Source organism: Callospermophilus lateralis, chromosome 8 (assembly GCF_048772815.1).
Source record: "Callospermophilus lateralis isolate mCalLat2 chromosome 8, mCalLat2.hap1, whole genome shotgun sequence".
NCBI classification, from domain to species: Eukaryota; Metazoa; Chordata; class Mammalia; order Rodentia; family Sciuridae; genus Callospermophilus; species Callospermophilus lateralis.
Window position 1 is genome coordinate 133,326,284 of NC_135312.1, and position 22,515 is coordinate 133,348,798.

The following is a 22,515-nucleotide window of genomic DNA, read 5'->3' on the forward strand; positions in this document are numbered from 1 at the left end:
TTGGCCAGCCTCAGCACTTAGGGAGACCCTGTCTCAAAACAAAAAGTAAAAGGACCAGGATGTAGCTTAGTGGTAAAGTGCCCGGGGGCTCCACCCAGTACTGAAAAAGAAAAAAAAAAAAAAATTAATGTACATTTCCCTTAGGGACGTGGCATGTTAAAAAAAAAAAAAGAAATCACTGAGAATATAAACTATGATAATGCTTAATTCTGTTGATATAAACAGATTTTTTTAGTTGCTACTTATTCCCTTTGGAAATAATTTATTGGCATGAAAATAATTTTTGCATGATTATTAATTTGCATGTTAAAAAAAAAAAAGAAATCACTGAGAATATAAACTATGATAATGCTTAATTCTGCTAATATAAACAGATTTTTTTAGTTGCTACCTATTCCCTTTGGAAATAATTTATTGGCATGAAAATAATTTTTGCATGATTATTAATTTCTTTTACTTTGAAGTAACATCTTTTTGTATTTTCTTACCCGACTATCCCCAGTGCTTAAAGGGCTGTAATTTCCAAATTCTAAAATCCTTATTAATCACATCACTAGCATCTATGTAATTTCTTGCTACTCAAAGAGTGGTTCATAAACCAGCAACACCAGCATCACTTGGAGGCTTTAATGAAATGTCATACCACGGGCCCCTCTCATATCTGCTAAATCAGAATCTGCTTTTCAATAATAGCCTAAGTAGTACATATGCACATCAGAGTAACTCAAAGATCCACACTTGCAAAAAATGACTAAAATTTCTTTTCATCCTTCCAATAAAACGTAGAGGTATTTTTTTTCTAGAATAGGGAAAGGGTTGCACAGCATAGCCAGCATGGACAAAGAAGCCAACAGTGGTCTTTCCTCAAAATCATGACTTAGGAAAGGCAGACATGGTAGCCAAGTTTAAATTTTTTTCTGAAAGGACATTCAAGAGCAGAGGTGCTATCTCTGACATCTTGGCTGCTTGGTTTTTCCATCAGCTGCACTGCAAAAATACAACAGGCCAGAGTGTTATTACTCCCCAAATCACAGAAGTGAAGGGTGATTCTTCCAACAAGTAGGAAGGGATCAACTTGATAATTCTATCGCTTCTTAAAAAGACAACTCACTAATACATAGATGCAAAAGATTGATTCTGTTCATTTTTTAAACACATTTTAGTATTATTATTATATATTATCTCAGTTACACAGCACTAGTTACTTCTCATATTTCCATAGTAAATAAAATCAGCATATTGAAATGATTATCTGCATTCCCATATTGATTACATCATTATTCAGAAAAGAAAAGGGACAAAATCTATTCATGAATGGACAAAGAAATGTAGTATGGTTTAGCCTTAAAAAGAAGGAAATCCAACCAGGCATGGTGGCCCACGCCTGTAATCCCAGTGGTTGGGAGGCTGAGGCAGGAGGATCATAATTTCAAAAACAGCCTCAGCCACAGAGAAGCGCTAAGCAACTCAGCAAGAACCTGTCTTAAGTAAAATACAAAATAGGGCTGGGGATGTAGCTCAATTAGATCCTCAGTACTGGGGAGAGATCCAATCACCTGGAACAACTTGAATTAACCCAAAGGACATTACACTAAGTGAAAATAGGCTAGGGAAAAAAGACAAATACTGCATGATCTCATGGGTCTATATTATAAAGTCCAACTCCAAAGCAGATAGTAAAATGGTGATCACCAATTGGACGGAGGGACGAATGGGGAGACCATGTTGAAAGAATGCAATACTTCAATTAGATGAGAGATAAGCTGAAGAACACAGCTGATAACAATATTATATATCTGAAAACTATGTAGATTTTTAAGTGTTATCACAAAAAAGTATGTTAAGTAATGCATCTGTCAAGTCTGATTTAGTTACTTTTTTAAGTGTGTTAAATGAAACATATTAATATTAATTCAACCTGTTTCTTTTTCCTTTTTTCCATTTTTTAAGTTAAAATTGTTTTATTTATTCAATGTTATATTTGACAGAATACAATTCAATTCATATTACACAAATAGAACAATTTTTCATGTCTCTTGATTTAGCCATTCTAAGATATATATATTCATATGCATATAAACATGTTGTACACCTTTAAATATATATAATTTTACCTGTCAATTAAAAATAAATTTAACTAAACAAGTACATTGCCTTTATACCATAATTTTTAAGAACCAAATATATCATTCAACCCTAATATGGAACTTCAAAATCTTTACCTTTAGTTCTTGAAGCTTATCCACATAAACTTGTTTAGGTTGGTCCTCTCCTTCTTCATAAAGCCAATTTTCTGTGTCCTCCAGTATTGAAGAAAGTTTACTCATGTCCTAGTTATACATTTAAGAGAGAGTGATTACAAATGCTTTCCCGATTTAAAAAAAAAAAAAAAGTCATCAAGGAAAGACAGGATATTTTTAAGTTAAATTTATGATTTTTCTGACTCATTCCTTAACATGTTTTTCACCATGCTTTAATTTGGAAAAGAATTATATTCCCGAAGGCTCAGGAAGATTGATAACAAATTTGGTACACTTATCAATATAATCCATACTGACATTTTCAAGTAAGATTTAAATAGCTCTCAAAGATTATGAAATTTAGACTTACTTCTGGAGTGATGAATTTTTCGTAGACAGTGCCCAGTCTGTCTCTAAAATCATATACATATTCTTCGACTGCATTCTTAGCATCATTTCTTTCTTTCTCTAACTTATCCTGCATTATCATCTTCCCCTATTCAAAAAGTTTCAAATTAACTGTCGTAAGAACATATGTTAGAGAAGTGCAAATCAAAACCATAATGGCACCACTTCATACCTATTAAGAGGAAAATATTTTAAGAAACCGAAAATAAGTATTCATGAACATGTGGAGAAACTGAAACCCTCACACATTAATGGTGGGAATGTAAAATGCTGCAGCCTCCATGGAAACTGACAGGTTCCATAAAAAACACAACACAGAATTAGAATTTTATTCCTCCAAAGATACCCAAAGGAAATGAAAGCCGCGACTCAAAACAGTATTTGTTAATTACAATTATTCACAATAGCCAAAAAAATAAAAACAATTCAAGTGTCCATTTACAGATCCATCGATAAATGAAATGAATGTACAATCAATGGAATTATTATTCAGTCTTAAAAAGGAATGAAATAGGGACTGGGGTTGTAGCTCAGTGGTAAAGCAAGTGCCTTGAATGTGAGAGTCACTGGGTTCAATCCTCAGCACCGCATAAAAATATATTCTGTGTCCATCTACAACTAAGAAAATATTTAAAAAAAAGAATAACATCTGGTACATGCTACAACAACATAGGTGAACACAAAAGGACAAGTACTCTGAGTTAATTAGACCAGGTAGATTCAGATATAGAGAAAGCAGTGCAGGGGAATGGGAGAAGGGAAGAAGGGAGAGTTAATCCTTAATGGTTACATAATTTCTGTTTTGAGGCAATGAAAAATTTTGAAAATTGTGGTGATGTTCACATAACATTGTGAATATAATTAATAACACTTGGGGCTGGAGATGTGGCTCAAGTGGTAGCATGCTTAACTGGCATGCGTGCGGCCTGGGTTTGATCCTCAGCACCACATACAAAGAAAGATGTTGTGTCTGCCGAAAACTAAAAAGAAAAATAAATAATAAAATTCTCTCTCTCTCTTTAAAAAAAGAAAAATAAAAAATAACACTGAATTGTCCATTTATAAACAGTTAATATCGGGCTGGAGTTGTGGCTCAGCGGTAGAGCAATCGCCTCACACGTGCGTGGCCCTGGGTTCGATCCTCAGCACCACATAAAATAAATAAAATGAAGGTTTTGTGTCCAACTATAACTAAAATAAATAAATAGAACAGTTAATATGGCAAATTTTATGCTATATTAAAGCATAATTTTTAAAACTTCATATTGTTATATGCAAAAATCACTATATACTTTTTAAAATGTGTGAATTGCCAAGTGAGTATCTTCATTTTGTTGCATATGGATTTCCAGTTTTCCCAGCGTCATTCCTTGAAGAGGCTATCTTTTCTCCAATGCTTGATTTTGGCGCCTTTGTCTAATTTAAGATAACTGTAATTATGTGGGTTAGTTTCTGTGTCCTCTACTCTGTACCACTCGTCTACCAGTCTACTGTGATGCCAATACCACACCGGTTTTGTTACTATTGCTCTGTAGAGTACATATAGTTTAAGGTCTGGTATAGTGATGCCACCTGCTTCACTCTTCTTGCTAAGGATTGCTTTAGCTATTCTGGGTCTTGTATTTTTAATGAATTTCATGATTGCTTTTTCTATTTTTATGAGAAATGTCATTGGGATTGCATTAATCTGCATAATGCTTTTGGTAGTATAGTCATTTTGACAATATTAATTCTGCCTATTCAAGAACAATGAAGATCTTCCATCTTCTAAGGTCTTCTTTAATTTCTTTGAAAGAGTTCTGTAGTTTTCGTTATAGAGGTCTTTCACCTCTTTCATTAGGTTGATTCACAAGTATTTTATGTTTTTTGAGGCTATTGTAAATGGGGTTGTTTTCATTTTCTTTCAGAGGATTTGTCACTGATACAGAAATGCTTTTGATTTATGGATGTTGACTGATTTTGTATTCCTGCTACTTTGCTGAATTTATTTACTAGTTCTAGAAATTTTCTGGTGGAATTTTTTGGGTCTTCTAAGTATAGAATCATATCGTTGGCATAAGGGGCTGGAGTTGTAGCTCAGTGTAGAGTGCTTCCTAGCACATGTGAGGCCCTGGGTTCAATCCTTAGCACAACATAAAGATAAGAAAATAAAAGTATTGTCCCCACCTCCAACAACAAAAACATATTTTTTAAAACAATTGCTGAATAAAACAGACTGTGTCATTTATATATATTCAGGTTCACACCCTAGTTTCCCTGTTTATTAGCTTGAGATCAACAAAGTCACCTAACCTCCAATTTCTGATCCTAAAATAAAGTGTGGAATTGTAACTTACTGGGATTTTAGTAAGACTGAGTAATTTATGTAAAATATTTAGTACAATGCCTGGTATTGAATGAATGTGAGTCTCAGTAGGGGATACTAAGTGACTGATGCTGAGATTTGGAGAGTCTGAATTCAAAGGTTACTCTCTAACCTTGGGCAGCTTAGTATAGTTTGGCCTGAGTTTTCTCATCTACAAAATGGAAAGCTATGCTTCATATATTTGTTTTGAGGAATAGTAAGATACTAAAAGTATTTAAAGTTGTTAGCAAAAATTATTATAATCAAAAACTAATAATCTACAGATAACAAACAAAATTGTCATTTTAAGAAAAATGTGGTATTTTAAACATAAGCTCTTTATAAACTACAATGCATTGACATAAATAATTTAAAATAAAGATTGAAAACTAAGAAAAATGTCATATACGATACCTGCCAATCAATTCTTTCCTTTGGGAAAATTAGCCTCCTGACATAATACAAGACCTCAAAAAATGCTTACTTCACACAAAATGTGCTTTTGATGTAAGTACACAACAAAAAAGTATTTAAAGTCAAAATTTCTTGTTAAAATAACATACAGCTGGTGGTAAAATAGAAGGCACTCTTGAGACTGACCTTTTAATGCCAGCCAAGCTTGAAGAAATTAGGAACCACCACTAAAAAAATAAAATAAATTACTTCTTATATAATTACTGATGAAGAAATAAAACTTGTTACCTCAAGAGACTAGTATTAAACATGTAAGAAAATGTTAATGAAAACAGATTTTTAAAATCTATTCAACTAAAGTCAGAAAACATGACTAGAACCTTAATCTCAAAGGATATGCATTTAAAAAAATGGAGTTGCTCATAACTTCACCATGTGACATGTGCTGGTGTTTCTACTAACGACAGAACGTAAGGGGGCGAGAATCCCGAGTCTCAGAAAGGTTCTTCTCTTTAGAGGATATAGTATTATCTTTCATATAAATAATATAAAATTATTGTAAATGATATTAATCTAGTTCAGTATTTTGTCAAAAATTATGTGAGTGAATGATCTAATTAATAATTCCTCAGGTATTTTTCACTTTTTACCCAGAATTTGGAGATTACTGACTATAAAATATCAGAATATACCACCACGTTTCAAAATTCAATCAGATTTATATACCTCATTTTCAATGTAGCTGTTGAGAAGATCTTGCCCCAGCTGTCTACATAGGGTACTCTGGATAGGTAGATCAACACTCTTGACTTTTCCCTTTTTAATGGTCTGATTTAATCGTTCTTGTTTTTCTGAGGGTGCTGTCTGAAACAAAAATGTAAGAAAAGTGAAAATTTCTAAAACTAGCTTAAAAATAAATTTAAGAGTAATTTTAGAGGTGAAACAAAAATGTAAAAGTCAAACAACTACTACTATTATACTTTAAAAATAATACAATAATAATTCTGTTCTACATAAGAAATATTGGGTCATAAATGTAAACCTATAGTACAAAGAGCTGCTACTTCACACACACTATGATGACCATCATTTAAAAAAAGTAAACAACAGGTATTGGTGAGGATGTGGAGGAATTACAATCTTCATATATTGTTAGTGAGACTGTAAAACATAGTGATTTTTGAGAACTATGAAGCTCCTCAGAACCTTAAACACAGAGATACTGTATGACCCAACAATTGCATTTCTGGGTATTACACCCATACAAAAATGTGTACATGACTGTTCATTAACAGCAGTATTCATGGTGGTTAAAAAAAAATCAAATGTTCATCTCCTAATGAAAGGACAAATAATATGTGGTATATGTTCATCCAATGCAATATGATTAAGTCCTTTTAAGGAATGAATTATTAACACACCCTACTAACTAGGATGAACACTGACAACAAGCTTAGGGCAGGAAAACATCAGTAACTATATTCAGGTGAAATATCCATGAAAGACTTATCTATAGAAACTAAAACACATTGATGATTGCCTAGGACTGGCAGAGAAAAGGTTAGGGGAATGAAGTATTAATGTTAACAATAAGTACAGCACTGTTTTGGAGGAAATGAAAATGGCCTGAAACTATGATGACAGTGGTACACCCTCCATGAATATTCCAAAAATCACTCAACTGCATACTTAAAAAGGGTGAATTGTATAGTCTGCAAACTGTATCTCAAGCTGTTAAAAGAAAAAAAAAAAAAAGGTTAAAATGGAAAAGGTAGAAAAACAGTTTTCAGGTTTTAAATAATTTAGAGTGTCTAGATTTAAAACCTGAGGGGCTTTACACAGCTAACCAATACAGATTATGTATTCTGTGCAATTTAGAACAATCTGTTGAAGATAATAGAATAGTTATAGCCACAATCGAACTTTCCTTTTTTAAGGTAATGACTAGATGGTATAATAATTACTCTCAAAGAGTGGAGTAATGATCAGGCATGGTGGCACACAGCTATAATCTGAGTGGCTTAGGAGGCTGAGACAGAAGGATCTCAAGTTCAAAGCTAGCCTCAACAATTTCAGTTCTTAAGCAACTAAGAGAGACCCTGTTCCTAAGTAAAAATATTTCATAAAAAGGGCTGAGGATGTGGCTCAGTGATTCAGGATTCAATCCCTGGTACCAAAAAAAAAAAAAAAAAAAAAAAAAAAAAAAAGAAGAAGAAGAAGAAAGTGGAGTAATTTATCCTTTCAAATTTTACATTTCAAAATGTTTCTGCAAAAAGAAATATTCTATGCAGCAAACACTTGGAGTGGTTAACTGTAAGCTGCAGAGCACTGCAAACTTAAGTTTCCTTCATCTGACTTGTTTCACCTCAAGCTTTCTGACACTGTATGACTTTTTTTAAAAATATATATATATATGTATATATTTTACTTATACATGGGATACAATATCTTTATTTTGTTTATTTATTTTTATGGGATGCTGAGGATCAAACCCAGTGCCTCACATGTGCTAGGCAAGCATTCTGCCACTGAGCCACAGCACTAGCCCTACTGTATGACTTTTAATGAGAAAGTTACTGAAATATCTTGTTCCGTTTTCCTGTGAAAAATACGATTATACACATATTATTAGGGTCATATTATAAAGCCTCAAATAATTAAAATTGAAATATATTCATTCTGGCTGTAAGTTTTCCATAATTTCCCATAAATCTAACATTAAAAGTATGAAATGTATTAGCCCATCAAGTCCCAAGTTTTCAATTCATACAATATTCAAGTATTATTTCAAACTTACCATTAAGTGGTATATTTATTGTTGAATTTAAAATTTTTTTATATGTTCCATATCTCAGAAGATGGGACAATATGTAAACCATCATTATAAAGGAAATAATTCAAAAAATCAATCTCAAAAGATAAAACTATAGAAACAGAAAATCAAACCTTTGTTTTGGCTCCTGTATGATCAATTTCCTCTTCTGGGGTATGTTCAGCATGAACTTTTTGATGAACTCCTTCTTCTTGGTCAACCTGCATTTTATCCTGGAAAGAAAATATATAACTGATAATATATGTGGAGTCTTATTAATTTTCTTAAAAAATAAACTATTTTAGGTGGCTATGCTGCATGCCTATAATCCCAGCAATTCAGGGGGCTGAGGCAAAAGGATCTCAAGTTCATACACTGTCTCAAAATAAAAAAAAATAAAATAAAAAGGGAGAGAGAGAATCTGACTCAGTGGCAAAGCACCCCTGGGTTATTCCCAGTAACAAATAAACAAGAAACTACCTTAGAGCTCAAAAGCCTGTTTTGAGATGTGAGAACATGTTTCTCAAATGAGAACAAAAAACAAATCCATTAATAAGTAAAATAAAAAGATGTACTTAATGCCATATGAACAAATCTTGTTTGCATTCACCTGTGACCCAATAAATTGCAAAACACAACAGAAAATTGTTCTTAAACTTATAAGAACCTGGCTTACAAAGAAAGAGAATGTTCAAATTAACAAGAAAAATGATTATAAGGAAGAAAATGGAAAGATAAAGTGAAAAAGATATGTAATTTATTTCACAAATTCAATCTATATGTTAAAAATGTAACAAAATACTGAAGGAAACTCATTGAAACTACATAAAAGATGTCTCTGAATTATTAATTTTTTGTTTTGGTATTAGGGACTAAACCAGGGACACCCTGACCACTGAGCTACATCCCCAGCCTCCAGCATTTTTTTTAATGTTCAAACAATCTTGCTAAGTTGCTGAGACTGGTGCCAAATCTGCAATTCTCCTTCCTCAGGTTCTCCCTGGGATTAACAGGTGTGTGCTATCATGTCTAGCTAAATATGAAATTATTATGTCTGAAAAATAAACTTTCAATCTACATCCCCTGCTCAAAATGGACTCTCCACTTGGTAAATAAGTGTAAATAACAGATTTTCCTAAGGACCCTTCTTTCACCAACATCTTTAAGAAATTTTAGAACATAGGGATTCGAATAATTTAGGTCTTCTGTATCTAGAATTGAGCAAATATATAATACCCAGAAAGCTTTTTTGAATAAATGGTCACTGGTGCAAAAAAGAAAAATAGATTAGCAGACGACTCTTTGAGTTAAAAGAGCAATTATTTCTGATGTTCTAAGACCTTCTTTGTAACACTAGATCCTCCCCAGATCCTGTGATGGTTAAGAGTTGAAAAAGTACAGAGTTGGGGCCACATAAGACACAAATATTTTATTAATGCTAACATGTTAGACAAAAATGTTGTCAACTAAGTGGTCACACTGCTTTATTGCTTAAAATTTTTACTTTGTACATATTGAAAAAAATAACCTCCTCTGTTGAGATTATTTCATCATTATCGTCATTTCATCACTATCACATAGGTAATTTACCATGCATCCTCAGTTATGTCTCTTGACTATACAGAAAAAAATAATTAAGCCAAATATGGTAAATGTATTTCTAAAACTTCTTGACATTTAGAATCCAACTTTCTGAATTACTTTATCTACTTGTTAATGTTTTCCTTTGTTGTGTTTTTTTGTTGTTTTTTTTTTTTTTTACAGCATCATCCTCTTTTCTGCCAAGGGCATCAGTAACACATTATTTGTTTAAAAATGGGTCTTTAGTATTTTCTTATAAGCCACTGACACATACAATGCTATTTTAGCTTACCAGAAAGTCATTATAATGGCTAAGACTTGAATGGTCCTTAGTGGTTATGATGACAGAAAGGCCAGAGGGCTGCAATCTCTTAGTCATGCTAGCAAGAATAAAAACTAAGTTCACATATATATGCAAAGGTTCTTAGATCTATATCATGACTACTGCCAAGTCCAAAAGTGAATGTATGATGTTATCCTTCATAATGATAATTTAGTTCATGTGCATATGCGTGTATATATGTATATGAAAAAATTACATAGATGTACAAAAATTATCTTATAATTAGTATGGAATGGTGGTCATTTGTAATGACTTTAAAAAGAATATTCATAGGAGTATTATTAATAGTGGGAGAATTAATGAAATCTCTAGATTCTGGCTTCTGTGATTTTTAAACACCTGGGAATTGAGATCATCTTTGAGCTCCTTGCTATATACCCAATCATGCATTTCAGGCACTCTTTTGTTATTTGCTGAATAAGTAAAAAAGCACAGCACTTAAGAATAAAATCCAGAATCATTATCATGAACTATAAAGATTTTCCCCTTGATCTACCTTCTCAATTTCACTTTTTCTTGCCACTGTCCCCTTCTCTGTTCTTATATCCTATGCATCAGTCACCTTTCTATTTGTTAAAACACAAGCGTTTCCCATTTTGTGGCCTGTGTACTTGCCATTTCCTCTGCTATAAAAATACCCACTCCTTTTCTGTACAAACTGCTTTTCCGTCTTCAAGGCTAGTATACCTATTCCTTCCTAGTAAACTTTCATCACTATCACAGGTAGTTTTACCATGCATCCTCATTAATTTCCTTTATATTTACATGCTAGCTCATTGCTTCTTGCTTGTCCTTTACGACTAATATGTAAGTTTATACACTGGTGAGAACCTCTTTTCTAGATTATTTATCAATGGGTCTGAAGCACCTAAAGAGTCTTTACTATATACAAATATTTTAATTAAAAAAGTAAATAAATAGGGTTGGGGCTGGGGCTCAGTAGTATAACGCTTGCCTTGCATATGTGAGGCATGAGGTTCGATCCACAGTACCACATAAAAACAAAACAAAAATAAAGGTATTGTGTCCATCTACAACTAAATTAAAAAATAAATAGAAAACCCAAATGGACACGAATTGGGAAATACTTAAATTGTTATACATTAGCATGATGAACAACAGACAGTTGCTCTGATTCCTGGTTCTGTTACATGGTCTAAGGTAACTTCTTAGTATGACTACATAATGAATGTAAGGAGAGGTATCAGTTTTTCTCAGATATATATAGTGTATCAATTTTTAGGAAAATCAGAGCTATCTTAGTTTAAAATGGAAAAAAAAGATTCTGCTTTGAATTGGTACATATTTTTTTGGGGGGTGGCTTTATAATGGATATTTAAGCTTTTTTTAAAAAAATTTCTAGATATAAAATTAAAGAGAAATCCCAGAGAATCTTAATGTTTCTAAGAAATAAAGCACATAGGCTGTATTCTACAAAATATACTAAAATCATACCTTTATTATCATGAAGTATGAGAAAATAAATTGACGATTTATTCAACACCTATTTTATCAGCTATGGTAGAGATTTAAAAAGAGATTATATAGATAACATGTGTTATTCAATAATGCTTAATATATGATCCATAATATTAGTTACCATTCTTTCCCCCTTGAATGTATAAATCATAAAAAGAATATTTAGGAACATCTACTTAGAAATCCCTTATGAAAAATTTCATAAGGGATTAGTCTTCACTAATAGACTAGGACACTTCCTCCTCCTCAATTTAAACAAGGAATATGTAATAATAGATAGTACATGAGCAACATGATGAGGGGGGATGCCACAGTCTTTATAGGAAGTTCTTGGTAGAAGGCAAGAAAATCTAGGGTAGATCTTCAAATATGACTGGGAAAAAAAATCTAACAAATACCACTAAAAACAATTTGTGTAATGAAATATAATCAAGTTCCCCTAAGATTCCTTCATTTATAAGTACACTAAGAATCAATTCAGTGTAACATAACTTTTAATCTTTACTTGAATGTTATTGAATATATAGCATATTCCTTTGCAGATATCCTCTAAATCCTGAAGAAGTCTATTTGTATGCATCTGTGTACAGTGCAAAAGTGATTTTGAATTGGTTTTATCTGTACATACCTAGCCACAGCAAATTATACTTTTAATGGAAATGAAGAACTTAGAAAAAATAATTTCAAACTCACATGTTCTATGTTAATGTTATGAAAGATGCACAAATCTCCTGAAAAGTGCATTACAATGTCAAAAATACGTATCATTTAAATAGAAATCTAAGTTTTTCACTGATCATAGCAGAAATTCAAAACAAAATATCAGAAATTAATGTATTCAACCATCAGAATAGCAGTTATAATTAAGATATTGTATGTATTATTAGGGAAATCTTGAGACAGAATTTCTACATACCACATCATCTTTATTTTCATTCTTAAATGTAGCTTCTGTTTCCATAGGAGAGTCACTGTGATCCCCTTCCAAATTCTGCTTCTCAATTACTGATGCACTAGCCACACTGAAGATGCCATGGATGTTAACCCGAACTTTAACTTTCACTTTGGAACTATCACCATCAGACTGTGGAAAAACATTCTGAATAGTGAAGCTCCCTTAAGGAAAAAAGAGCTTTGATCAGTACATGAATTTCAGATAGGGCCTCAGCGTATGCTAGACAAGCAGTCGACCTGAGCTACTCCTCAAGCAACCTTTCATTCAATTCTTTATTCACTAATTTTACTACTATCTTTAAGATCTTGTCAAACAATTATATACTAATTACTAAGGTGCTTTCCCCATTACTATCTTCTTTATATCATAACAAACCTGATATTAAGACTGAAAAAGATTAACTTGCTCAAGATAATCAATGGTAGAAAAAGAGTTACTATTTTAACCTGGGAAAATTTAATTCAAAGGCAATATTTAACTTCTCAATACATTTTAACACTTGTACTCTGAAGCCATTAAGCTAAATCCAATTTCTGAGTCTAAAAACAAATTATTACCCTTTTATTTGGTGGGGGAAGGGGGAGGTAACTGGGGATTGAACTCATGGGGACTTGACCACTGAGCCACACCCCCAGCCCTATTTCCCTATTTTGTATTTTGACAGGGTCTCACTAAATTACTTAGGTTCTTGCTTTTTGCCGAGACTGGCTTTGAACTTGTGATCCTTCTGCCTCACCTCTCAAGCTGCCAGGATTATAAGTGTGCACTAGCAAGCCTAGCATACATTACCTCTTAACTTTTGAGTTTTATAAATCATAATCAACCTGGTTAATTCATAAAGCAATTCCACTTTTTTTGTATTTTTCCTGTAACAAAATTAATGATACACACAGTGCAAGAGAGAATATCAGGCAAAAAAACTGGATGGCAAAAAAATCTAGATAACCTTTTGATGAGTTGCGTTGTATCCCAACATTCATAAGTTGAAGTTCTAACCATCTTAGTACCTCAGAACACAACTGTATAGATAGGGATTTTAAAGAGGTCATTAAAATGAATGTCATTAATCCAGTATGAGCAGTGCCCTTATGAAAAGGAGAAATTTGGAAACACACATACACATATGTGAGAAGACGTGATATCAATATGAAGAAGGTCATCTACCAATAAAGGAGAGGAGCCTGGAACAGATCCTTCCTTTACAGCCCTCAGAAGGGACCACAACTGCGGATACCTTGTTTTCAGACTTTCATTCCCACAACTGGGATAATGAATTCGTATTGTTCAAGCCATCTATTTTGCAGAACTTATTATAGCAGTGTAACAAACTAATATAACACTCAATAGTTTGTATGCTTTAAATGACATATATGAAATAAGCTATAGTTTCTCTTTTAGTTATCAATATAGAAAAACTTAAAAACTTAATTATTCCTTCTCTTTGAAATGCTATTAAATTGCATTTTTATATTAACTGAAGAGAATACTCAATGAAAATAGATATTATCGTCTTCCCACTTTCATGTCAATCTAATAATATTCATTGTAGTTGTTGCCAGTAAAGTTTAAAATAAGAATATAAATTCAGTCTAGCAGCACACCTTAATTTCATTGAAAAGTTTTTCAATGAAAAGTAACCTTCACAGAATGTTTGCAGGCCAATAAGTCAAAATGAATTAAGAATACTCAAACCTGTTGTCATCTTAGAAATAAACCGAGCACTAAAGTGCCTATTTAGAAAAAAGTACAAATATCTTTAAAAATCCAGAGCTGGTTTAGCTGAAACATCCATTTGTTTCTTTGATTCCACACTATTTATAAAAGGCCAAAAATTCATGGAAAAAATATTTTAAGTTCTCTTACCAATTCTTGGATCAGGATAAGGCACTTCATGCAAATTAGTATAAAATGCTTCTAGATCAAATGGTTCCTTCTTGTGAAAAGTAATGACTTTTGAGAATGGGGCAGGATGGTTCTTACAAAATACTTCACATTCCCTAAAATACAGTGGGAAAGACATTTAGAAAACAAAAAGTGTGCCTATTAACCTAATTACAGATCCATTTCATTCTTAATTCACATGCAGCAACTCCAAGGACCTCTATGAAAAAGGTTAAAAAACTACTTTGCTTATTACAAACATGAATTTTGACAAGTTTTCAGAATGTCTGCCATAAAAGGACAATTATATACTACTAAAAGGAAAAATTGCCTGAATAACTATTTTCCTGAGAATATGCATATTTTAGGTTAAAGATGTAGGGATTATAGGTTTTCTTCTTCTGGTTGATATTTGAGCCCTGCCCACTGACTTCCAAAATAATTACCATATAAAACCCTTCTTATTCTTGTTCCCTTAAGGAAACAAAGAAACAAAAACAACAACAAAAAAGTAACCAAAAAAAAAAAAAAAAAAAAAAAACAACAACAACAACAAAAAACCCTTTTATTTGGAAATAAACTCAAAGAAGGATGCAAAAACAGAAGAATAGTCAATGAATACTGCATATCCTTTACCTAGATTAGGTACTGTTAACATTTTACCCCTTTGTCTTATTATGAGTGAATGTACACACTCTCTCCTTGGGCATTTTCTCCTCAACAAGATCACTTATCTGGTATGAATGTATACTCAGTAGGTATATTTCTCTGTTGATTCTATCATCCAAATCCCAGTTTTCTCAATTGGTGTAATATTGTCCTTTTAAGTATTTTCTACCTCCCTCTCCAAATACATGAAGGTTTTTTGTTTGTTTGGTACTAGGGACTGAACCCAGGAGCACATTACCACTGAGCTAAATCCCCAGTCCTTTTTTTATTTTGAGACAGGATCTCACTAAGTTGCTTAGGGCCTTGTAAGTTGCTGAGGCTATCCCTGAACTTGCCATCTTCCTGCCTCAGCCTCCAGAGAAACTGGGATTATAGGCATGCACCACCACACCTGACCAGGAAGTTTTTTTTTTTTTTTTTTTGACCAAAAAAATTTAAAATCCACACAATTCCCATTCCTTAAATGAGGTTTAAGACTATACTTTATACTAGCCCAGAAACTCACTTTTTAAAACTATGATGATCCTAATACCTTACTTACACAAACTTTGAAAAACTTCGATTTATATAACTTTCCATCCTTGTTTTCAAGTACCTACCAATATCTTTTTTTACTGTACTTATTTGGATTCATTTACTTTCTAATTTAGCTCTCTATGCTTTTCTTATAATTTTCTTCCTAGATAACTTATAACTTTAAATGATATTAAATTTTACAGAATACTTCTTGCTTTGAAACTGATGTCAAAACAAAGTCATTCAACTGCCTTGCAAGTTATAATCCTCCAGTGTGTATACTCTGGCTCAACAATTCTCCTCCTACTGCTATTTTTCAGATGTTCCAAACTGGACAAGGATATGTGTGCAAAGCTAATAAAAGTGCTTGAAATATAGTAGAAATGTGACTTAATGTAGTGTTCTGGTTCAATTTATTAAGGCATACACAACTATTGAAGAGTTATTTTCTGTTCAGATGGAAAGGTACCTTTTTCTTTCTTTCTTTCTTTTTTTTTTAAAGAAACAAGCTGCACTACAGATGTTCAGGTGATCTTATGTGTACTAAATAGAAGCATGCTTTTATCTGTGGATATTCGAAGACAAGACCTGGGACAGCTCTTTTCTTATTATTAAAGATGGTTACACCTATAAAATGGGGTAAGGGACTTAGGTTACAGGAAATCCAAGTTTTTTAACATTTTTAGATTCTGATTTTCATTTGTAAATCAGCATTATATCATAATAAGATATAAATAATAAAATTGATATGCACATATGCCCACATGGCTTACAAGTTACATCATTCTTACATTCTTTTTTTTTTTTTTTTTTACCACTTTGAAAGTTTTAACACAATTTTAAGAAGTGGACTTAATCGTCTAATTTAGAAAAAGTAGGTTATAAAGATTTGGGATAAGCTCTTAAAAAAAAAAACAAAAAAAAAACTTACCCAGTTCCATCTTCAAAAGAGGTCTTCCATTTTAATGTAATTGAATAGGGAACCAGGTCTGTTATAGAAAATTCACGCACTTTGAATGCTGGTGACAGAATTGCACACTGAAATAACAAGTATACCATACTTATATCAGTAAATACATAGCAAGAGTTATCCCTGATTGAACTGCCTAATAAAGTCCTTATAATAAAACTGTTATTTTAAAAACAATTGTTCCTTTGGTAATGACTAGTGAAAATTTTAAAGGGCCAGAGTACTTCTTATGTAACTTTAAATAAATGAAATAAGAACATTAAAAAATCTCTACAAGGAATTTTAAACGGGCATAGTTCCAAGAATTTATAAAATCAGCATTCTTTCAGTGTAATTACAGGCATATTAATCTTATTAGAGTTCAACAATATGAATGAGAACGACAGAAACTTATTAGGAATAATTCCAATGACTTTAGGCTGTTATGTAGTAGGAATACATTATATTAAAAAGGCCCCCTTTTCAGACATAAGACCCATGTTTGCAAAATTCACATTCTGGAATAAAATAACCAACCTGCAATGCACATCCTCTTGCAACAGCTTCATCAGCATTTAGGGTGGTGCTGATGTCCTTAAGGAAGAACTTCGTGATCTGTTCCTTCACTGCAGGAATCCGCGTTGCTCCTCCTACAATTTCTATACTACTTATGTCTTCCCGTTGTAAGTCTGGAAATAAGATGTTTTTCAATGAGAAAAGTAAGATACCTTCAAAATCTGCTAATAGATGGCACTGGAAAGTAGATTTTAAAAGGTAAATATTTTACTATGCTCAAAAGAAGATAAAATAGCAGATGTTAACAACTGAAGGCAGAATTAATGTCTTATCTATGTCATATATACCGGACTTGGTCCAGATGATGGAGTCATCATAGGTCAGAAAAGCTCCTCTTATATTTTAAATGTAGTCAGCCTCCTTCAATTTTCTCACTTTCACCTTACAAACTTCTGTAGGAGGTTTCATTCTGGTTTGTTTTGTTTTGGATACTGGGAATTGAACTCAGGAGGCATTCCACCTTTGAGTTACATCCTCAATTCCTTTAATTTTGAAAGTATTATTGACTTTCCCAGGCTGGCCTTGAATTTGCTTGTTTCTGCCTTGGCCTCTGAAGTACCTGGGATTACATGTGTGCACCACCACACCCAGCTAAATTATGACTGTGTGTGAGCATGCACTCACATGAGTGGTACTGGAGACTGAACTGAGGTTTCCTATATGCCAGGCAAGTGTTCTACCACTGAGCTACATTCCCAGTATCCTCTGTAGAAGGTTTTTTTCCTTTTCTATTAGAGCTTTATTGTTATACATAGTAGTTGGGTTCATCCTGTTCAAACTCATACCTACATGGAAATCAGTTTCAGTTCATGATTCCTCCCTTTTTCCCCTCCCATCCTCCCTCCCCTCTTGCATTCTCCTTCCTCTACTAGACTTATTGAAGGTATTTTTAATTGCCCACCAAAATTAAATAAATAAAAGTAATCATATCCCCATGATTTAATTAATAATTAAAGTTAAATGGGCAATTTAAAAATCTTCTATATATACTCACATCTCCAAACAGAACACTGGCTTTATGATGTAAACAATCAAAGGATCAAGGATATATTTTCATAAACTCAGAATTCTAGTGTCCTATATTATGACTAAAGAATAAGTAATTTAATCTAAAATGAGAAATACAAGTCTTCTAAAGAAAGTGAAGTTTTTATTTGCTTTTACCACATGCTACAGTTTTGACAGTAAAACAATTTTCACTTACTAGCTTGCTCCATTACTGCTTTTAAAGGTGGTTCAACCCTGGCAAAGAGGGAAGCACACAATTGTTCAAATTGAGCCCTGTGAGAAAATACAACAAAACTCATTATATTTGGATAAAAAGTTAAGCATACCTTCTAAAATAACAATTAAAAAATCAAATGTGACTGGACAAGGTGGCACTCGCCCATAATCCCAACAGCTTGGGATGCTAAGGCAGGAGGATCACTAGTTCAAAGCCAGCCTTAGCAAAAGAGAGGCGCTATGAAACTTGATAAGACCCTCTCTCTAAATTAAATACAAAATAGGGCTGGGAAAGTGATTCAGTGATCCAGTGCCCCTGAGTTCAACCCCCTGTCTCAACCCCCTGGCACAACCCCGTTCTCCCCAAATCTGATGTGATCTGAACATAATAAGGAAACAATTTTCAAATTGAAAAATACATGGTACCTGTTCATTTTACTAGAAACATCAAGGTCATTCATGAAACACTCAATGTTTAGTGGAAGATCGGATGCATTTGCACTCATTAGCTTCTTGAGTTTTTCACATTCCTGATACAAACGTAACAAGGCCCGAGAGTTTTCTTTTACATTTATCTTATATTTGGTCTTGAACTCATCACAGAAGTAGTCTACTAAGGCCTCATCAAAGTTCCTGCCACCCAAATATGGGTCAAAGGTAGTAGCCAAGACCTGTTTAATTAAAAAAGCAAAACTAAATTTTGAGAAATAGATTCTTTAAAGAAAAAAATGAGAAAAGAAAAATCTCTAAAATTATAACAAAACAAAGTTAAAGAACTTGTCAAAAAAGTTAGATCCATACCATAATAATTCTGAAATAACTGATCACATCTAAAATTTCATTACCTCACATCCTTTGATTTTACAATAATACTGAACCAAAAAATCAACTTTGAGAGGAAAAGTTCTAAGCATATACACAAGAACAAAACACCCAAAAAAATGAAAATCCAAAGATACTCATATTATAATATTGGTCAGTTAACAGGTCAGGATTTAGGCATTTAAAAAAATTAAATTAAAAAACATATTTTTCCAACATAAGAATATAAGAACCTAAGAATACTTTAGGGAGCAAAGAAGTAAGCAGAAACAAAATTTTGAAAAGTTTTATGAGCAATAGGCTCCCAGATAGTAGTTTTGTAGAAGGGATGAGCCACAGAACTTCAACCCCAAAGAACCCTCCTCCCGCCCGCCCGAGGGTAAAATAAGTACACACTTAGAGATAATACTGAAAAGTGAAACCCACTGTTGGGGATTCAGCTCTTTCTTCACAAGAGCGGGTGAAGGCGGAATGGGAACATCACAAAAGGATGTGAGCATCATCTGAGAGTGATGTCTAATCAACAAACTAGCATGGAAAATTTATGTGCAGACTGCTTATGAAGTCCAGTGTTATGCAAAATTATCTTGGTATGTAACCAGAACAAGCATGCATTCTTCTGGAAAGAAGGGCTGTGGTCTTCAAAAAGCTCTCTGATCTTCAAATTATAGTTCACTAAACTCTAAGGTAGCTAAGAGAAAAGCTTAGGAAAGAAAGAAAATGCTTTTTAAATTAAGTTAAAATTTAAGGTTAAAGGTCAAGAATTAAACCAATTCACATAAAAAACAACTCCATATTTAGCATGAGTCGTTTATTTCCCTTTAATTTGTGAATTATAAGGGATGTTGTTATAGTACTATATACTGCAGGATAAAAGGCTCTTTCAGCGTTGGATAAACAAAAACACTTTATCTTCCAAGTACACTACTCACATGCATAACGGAGAGAACTTGCCTAAATCTGGACAAATAGTCAACATGAAAACAAATATAAAACCAAATATAGATTATAAAAACATGAGGTTAATAATGCTATATTATAGAATATAACTATAAGGACTCCCAGATAGAAAATAGAAAGTTTCCTAAAAACAATTTGAATTATTTTAGAAAGTAGTTCCTGTAAGTTTCTTTACGGATACTTTATGTTCCCAGATAGCAGATTTAACACCTTAACAATAAAGTAATAATGATAAAAATAGCTAACACATATAGCTTCTGCTATATGCCAGGCTTCCAAGCATTTCCTATGTGTTAACTCGCTCTATTCTCAAAAATTCTAGGAGACAGTTACTGATATTATCCTTAGACAAAGAAACTAAAGTTTAGAAAGGTTAAGGTCACAGTTTTTAAAGGGCAGAGCCAAGACTTAAGCCCAGTCATTAAAGTTCTCTATATAGTCTGTGCTCTTAATAATAAGTTAATACAGCAAATCATTTATTTACTTACTTTAAGTTTTCCTTTGTTAAAAGCACAAACCGAGACCTGATAGGCAGAATGTCCCATATCAATAAATACTACATTTCTTGGTTTTTCATCTAACGGGGGAAGATCCTGTTTATAAATTCCATATGCTAGTGCAACTGTGTAAGAACAAAGAATTGTGTTAATTCTAGTATAGCAATTACTTGGAAAACATGAGATAAGTCACTTACTGTACTTTAATACACAGTACAGTAATATATACTATTAGTTTCAAAGTTAAATTTTTTCCCTAATATTTACTATTAGTTTCAAAGTTAAATTTTTCCCTACTATCTACAACTGTATAATAATCATATCTAATCTAAAGCAATTAAAACAAATTTAACCTCTGCCAAAATGTAATATTCCAAAGCTACTGGCTTATAAGAATCACCATATTATAAAAAAGAAAAAGAAAAATGTTGTTACTCATTGGAAAAAAACTGTTTAACAGTACTTTTCTTACAGTGACTTTCAAATTACAGAGTGTGTGCTTACCTGCAGTAGTTTCATTCATCAACCTTAAACAATTTAAGCCTGCAACCTGAGCTGCAGCCATCACAGATCTTCTCTCGGCATCAGTGAAAAAGCTAGGAATCTGATATTTAAAAACAATAAGTATATCAGTATGATGTAGTAGATTTTAGTATTTGAATATGTAAACTTAAAAGTTGCGTGTAATTTAAGACAAAGTGTATTAATTAAATAAATGAGGAAGAATACTAGTGCTAGTTTTTTTAAGTTTGACCATTTCTGTACCATAAAGATTTGACTTAACATATGAAAACTAATTTAAAAGTAATTAGTAACATGGCAGGACTGCCAAAATTCTATTAATTTAAACAATGCCATATTAGTCTACCTGCTATGATTTGGGTGTTGCTTGTCCCCAAAAGGTCCATGTGTTGGAAACTCAGTTCTCACTGTGGACCTTTAAAGAGGTGGGGCCTAGTGGGATCCTTAGGTCAATGAGGGGACATGCTCTAGGAAGGAACTGTGGGACCCAATCTCTTTGGCTTCCAGTTTAGCAATGTGAGCCTGCCTTCCACAAACACTCTTGCCAAGACACTGTTGGGCACTCAGAGGCCAAACTAATGTGGCCACCTCATTATAGACTTTTAGCCTAAGATATTCGTTTTCTTTATCAAGTTAGTCTGGCTGAGGTATCCTGATAAAGTAATGAAAAACAGACCAATACACTCAACTATTAAAACAATGTTTGTTCATCTTTAATAAATGAAAAATTGAAAACTCAAAAGATTGCTAAAATTAAGTTCAACATATATCTCTATACCAGAATCTTATGTAGAAACAGATTTGCACAGTCATGGTGTATCATTACTGCATTTAAAAGGGGTATGTGTGTGTGTGTGTGTGCAGGCGGGGCATACATATAGCACAATTTCATTTGTGTGTGTGTTTGTGTGCGTGTGCATAACTTAAAGAATAAAAATCCTAATTAAAACAAATTTTAAAAAGAATAAAATTTCCATAGTTTAAAATGATCTTACTTCCAAGGAGAGGAATTACATATTATGACAAAGTTATGATGAACATATATATTTCTTTTATAATCACCAAGAAACAAATATATTTCTACTAAAAATTAAATTCAGACTTAAAGCTTATAAAGATTTATATATTTTTACTTCTGTCAAAACTAAGAAGGACTTTTAGGTCACAAATTTCTAAAAGGCTATTTAAGTATATTCATGTACAAAATAATTGGGGCCCCTCAAATTTTATCATTTTTTGAATTTACAAATTTCATTTAACTGATTTTAGAACTCATGTTGCAACATCCCATACACAAGACACTTATAAAATAACATAATAGGT

At 32.7% G+C, this 22,515-nt stretch overlaps 2 protein-coding genes across 3 annotated transcripts in view; one reads left to right on the forward strand and one right to left on the reverse strand.

The window, feature by feature from the left end:
- The window catches only part of LOC143405900 (uncharacterized), a 38,958-nt gene extending 22,728 nt beyond the window's left edge, over positions 1 to 16,230 (forward strand). Inside the window, exon 3 of the mRNA XM_076864315.1 lies at positions 16,145 to 16,230. Coding sequence (XP_076720430.1) covers positions 16,145 to 16,174 — 30 coding nt within the window. The 3' untranslated portion in view covers positions 16,175 to 16,230. The remainder of the gene's footprint in view (positions 1 to 16,144) is intronic.
- Hspa4l (heat shock protein family A (Hsp70) member 4 like) overlaps positions 1 to 22,515 on the reverse strand; it is a 47,014-nt gene that overhangs the window by 9,604 nt on the left and 14,895 nt on the right. For both annotated transcript variants that reach the window (XM_076864310.1, XM_076864311.1), the window contains exons 5-16: positions 21,175 to 21,274; positions 20,662 to 20,795; positions 18,818 to 19,062; positions 18,372 to 18,448; positions 17,129 to 17,280; positions 16,574 to 16,680; positions 14,440 to 14,573; positions 12,538 to 12,737; positions 8,353 to 8,451; positions 6,133 to 6,270; positions 2,611 to 2,736; positions 2,223 to 2,330 (exon numbers count right to left, since the gene is read on the reverse strand). In XM_076864310.1, coding sequence (XP_076720425.1) covers positions 2,223 to 2,330; positions 2,611 to 2,736; positions 6,133 to 6,270; positions 8,353 to 8,451; positions 12,538 to 12,737; positions 14,440 to 14,573; positions 16,574 to 16,680; positions 17,129 to 17,280; positions 18,372 to 18,448; positions 18,818 to 19,062; positions 20,662 to 20,795; positions 21,175 to 21,274 — 1,620 coding nt within the window. The remainder of the gene's footprint in view (positions 1 to 2,222; positions 2,331 to 2,610; positions 2,737 to 6,132; positions 6,271 to 8,352; positions 8,452 to 12,537; positions 12,738 to 14,439; positions 14,574 to 16,573; positions 16,681 to 17,128; positions 17,281 to 18,371; positions 18,449 to 18,817; positions 19,063 to 20,661; positions 20,796 to 21,174; positions 21,275 to 22,515) is intronic.